The sequence below is a fragment of the Myotis brandtii genome, unplaced genomic scaffold (assembly GCF_000412655.1).
Source record: "Myotis brandtii unplaced genomic scaffold, ASM41265v1 scaffold103, whole genome shotgun sequence".
NCBI classification, from domain to species: Eukaryota; Metazoa; Chordata; class Mammalia; order Chiroptera; family Vespertilionidae; genus Myotis; species Myotis brandtii.
The window spans coordinates 2815240-2818977 of record NW_005353460.1 but is presented as its reverse complement, the minus strand read 5'-3'; the positions used below and the strand labels follow the sequence as shown (position 1 = coordinate 2818977).

At 32.7% G+C, this 3738-nt stretch overlaps 1 protein-coding gene across 1 annotated transcript in view; it reads right to left on the bottom strand.

The window, feature by feature from the left end:
• Positions 1–1793: 1793 nt before the first annotated feature.
• Positions 1794–3738, bottom strand: part of LOC102251637 (disintegrin and metalloproteinase domain-containing protein 18-like) — a 91486-nt gene continuing 89541 nt past the window's right edge. The window contains exon 14 of the mRNA XM_014536896.1: positions 1794–2015. Within this exon, the coding sequence (XP_014392382.1) occupies positions 1794–2015 (222 nt within the window). The remainder of the gene's footprint in view (positions 2016–3738) is intronic.

Here is a 3738-nt window from a genome sequence, read left to right as displayed (position 1 = left end):
GGGGAAGAAAAATGTGTGCAGCCACTTTTGAAAATAGCTTGGCTATTACCTAAAATATTAAAAGTACACTCAGTAAAAAAATATACTTAGTAAGTGACCCAACAATATTTTCCCCTGGTGTTTACCCACCCAAAAGTGACAATATATGTGTATTCTATAAGTACATTATATATATTATACATATATATATACATATATATATGCATATATATAATTCTATATTCATGTTTATATCGCTTTATTCTTACTACCAAAATCTTGAAAGAACACACAAATAATCTTCAATGGATGCATTGATAAGAAAATTATAGTACATCTTTTCAATAGAAGGCTAGTTAAAAATAAAAATGAATGAACTATTAAAACACATGACAACAGAAATGAATACCAAATGCATATGTCATTCTGGGAAAAGGAAGTATCTAGGGACAGAGAACAAATACTTCTTTTCCAGGAATTGACATTAGGGGTTGACTGCAAAGGTGAAACCAGAGGGAGAATTTGGGGTGACAGGTCTATTGTGTATCATGATGACAGCTAATAGGAAAACAAGTCTGCTCATTTTTTTCTGTACCCATAGAATTGTATACCCCAGAGAGAATACATAAAGTGTATAAATTTTTTAAAAGCCAAACATGTATAATAAAAATAAATATTAAAAAGGAGATAATGGCTAGTATTTATTTCTCAAAATTTCCAAGAATACATCAAGCTATAGATTCAAGAATCTCAGCCAATCCAAGCAGGAAAAATTCAAAGAAAAACACATCTTGGTATATCATAGTGAAACTGGAAAATCAAAACTGGAAAATAAGTCTGAAACTCAGACAAAAAATAAAAAAAATCATTATATTATTGAGAGGTATAAGAATGACAGCGGTATTCTCATCAGCATATGAAAGGCAGGGAACAATGTGATTATATCTTTGAACATCTGAGAGAAACAACTCTGAATGTAGAAATCTATTTCCAGTGAAAATATCCTTCACAAATTTAGACATTATACAAACACTTTAAAGACAAAGACTGCAAGATAGAAAGAAAAAAAGAGGAATACAAAAGGAAGTTTTTCAGGCTGAAAGGAAATGACCCATAGAAAACTGCTAATGGGTTGGAGGAGTTGAAAAGCCCTAGAGAACAGTAAATCTGTGGGCAAATGTAAATATTTGTATTAAAAATATTTAACAATCTATCAGCTACCTAAGGCAAATAATGTACAGTGTTATACTACAATATACAAATAAAATACTAACAGCAAAAGTACCAATGGTGGAAAGACATTAATGGAAATAAACTCTTCTGAGATTTACACATTGTGAAGTTTAGAAAAATCAGATACACTACATTTGTTTGTGAACGTTCACCAAATACATGGAAAAATGTTTTGTACTACCTACTATTCATATGGGATGGTTATGAAAGATTTTATTATTTTTAACTTTCTCTAGTATAGTTAACTTTAAAAATGCAACTTAGTTTTGAACTAGCACATTACAATAGCTAATTCTTGAGATATAAACTATATACTGAAACTATCACCTATTCCATCATTTAATAACACTAATCTAGAAAACTCTACTGTATAAAAAGAAATGTATGAGTAACCATGGTTAATTTTGGGAGAAGCCTATTGAAATGTTCACTTCTAGATTTGAATTATAAGAGTATACAACATTTTGATTAAAAGTATGATTTAGAGTTAGCTGCACTGTGTAATAGAGTAGCCAAAATGGCTATTTAAATTTAAATTCAATAAAGTAAAATAAAATGGAAATTTTAGCTCCTTAGTTGCACTATCCACATGCCAGGTGATCAATAGCCACATCAATGGTGGAGATGTAGAACATTACTGTAAGTGCAGAAAGTTCTGTTGGAGCACACTGATCAAGATACCAACCCTCAGGCAAAATCCAATACCCATCATCGATACTTCCTCCTGGTGATGACAGTGTTCGCACACATTTTGGAGGAGAATATCCGATATCACATTGGCAATTAAACTTAGTATTGCAAACCTAAAACCAAAACCAAATGAAGAATAAAAATACTATATATACAATAAAAAATTAAATGCAATATTTGTCATTATTCTTCAATGCACATTGTTAAAGTATTATAATTTAGAATATTGGAGGTAGTGTTTATTTTAATGTGGAAATAATTTCTAAAATAAAATTCTACAAAATAAATGTCCATGAATTATCTTTTCATAAAACAGAAATTTACTATTATTTGTCTCTTGTATTTTAAAATACAAGTAGATAACATTTTTGATACAACTGAAATATCTTATTCTAGAAAGGCATAGAAATTATGAGGCTAGATGTTATGAAATTGTGCAAGTTTAAATTTATTATGAATTGTGTTAGATAAAAAAATAGCTGTGAGAAGGGCAAACGTTTACCAAAAATATTATGGACAAACTCAAGGAAGAATTTGCCTAAACAGACACAAATATAAAAATATTTTGCTAGAAAATATCTGTAAATGTGAGCTGGTACATGAATTGAAAAAAGGGTCAGAAGTAGATGAGGGAATCTAGAAGTAGGTGCATGCAAAAATTCAATTAAAATTAAATAAAGAAGGAAAGAAACAAAAAATAAATGTAAATAATAGGACATTTAAGTTACTAGGGGGAAAATTTTGAATCAAGACATATAAAAAGGTCACTTTTTCCATTAATTATTACAGTATAAAATATGGAGGTTCAATATGGCAGAAGACACTAGTCACAAATTTAAAACCAAAGGCATGCTTTAAAACCTTCCAAAGTTTCCAAAACTTCTATGACCCAATAGATGATTTCACAATGGATGGGAAAATAGAAATGCAAATGGTAAATATGAGTATACATACATAGTAAAGAACTGTATCATTAATTATTAAATAAATGCAAATTAACAATGGATTTACCATGTTAGAAAACACTGAAAAACTGAGAAACTGGTGTGGCCAGAATTAAAGGAAATGCACCTTTTCATACATGACAAGTGGGAGCAAAAACTGGTACAGTGTTTCTTGAAGACAATATATTACTGAAAAGTTTAATGATGCATTAGACCCATCAGATATTATTGATAACAACTTAAGAAATCAGATAAACATGCAAAACGAAATGTACAACAATGTCCATTGAACCACTATTTACAATAGTTAAAGTTAACAAATACCAAAGTCCAATAGTGAATGACTTCAAATATATTGTGGAACAGACATACAAACAACAAATTGAAGCCATTAAAGTGCATAAAAGATTGGAATACATCCTGCTCTCACTCAAAAAATATTAGACTACTAGAGGCCCGGTGCATGGATTCCTGCACATCGAAAGGAAATTAATTAGAAGAAATATTTTAGAGGCCAGGGAGGGTCCGCAGGAGGTCTCCAGGGCTTGTCCTGCCAGCCTCGCCCAGTCCTGATCAGCCAGATCCCAGCAGCAAGATACCCTACCAGTTAGAGTGTCTGCCCCCTGATGGTCAGTGCCCATCATAGCAGCTGGTTGATTGGTAAATGAACGGTCGGACACTTAGCATATTAGGCTTTTATTATATAGGACTAGAAGGCCGGTGCACGAAATTCGTGCACTGGGGGGTGGGGGTTCCCTCAGCCCAGCCTGCCCCTCTCACAGTCCGGGAGCCCTCAGTGGATGTCCTACTGACGGCCACAGTCTGGCAGCAGAGGCTCAGAGCAGGCGTCCCGTGTGTGAGTGTGTGTGTGTGTGTGTGTGTGTGTGTGTGT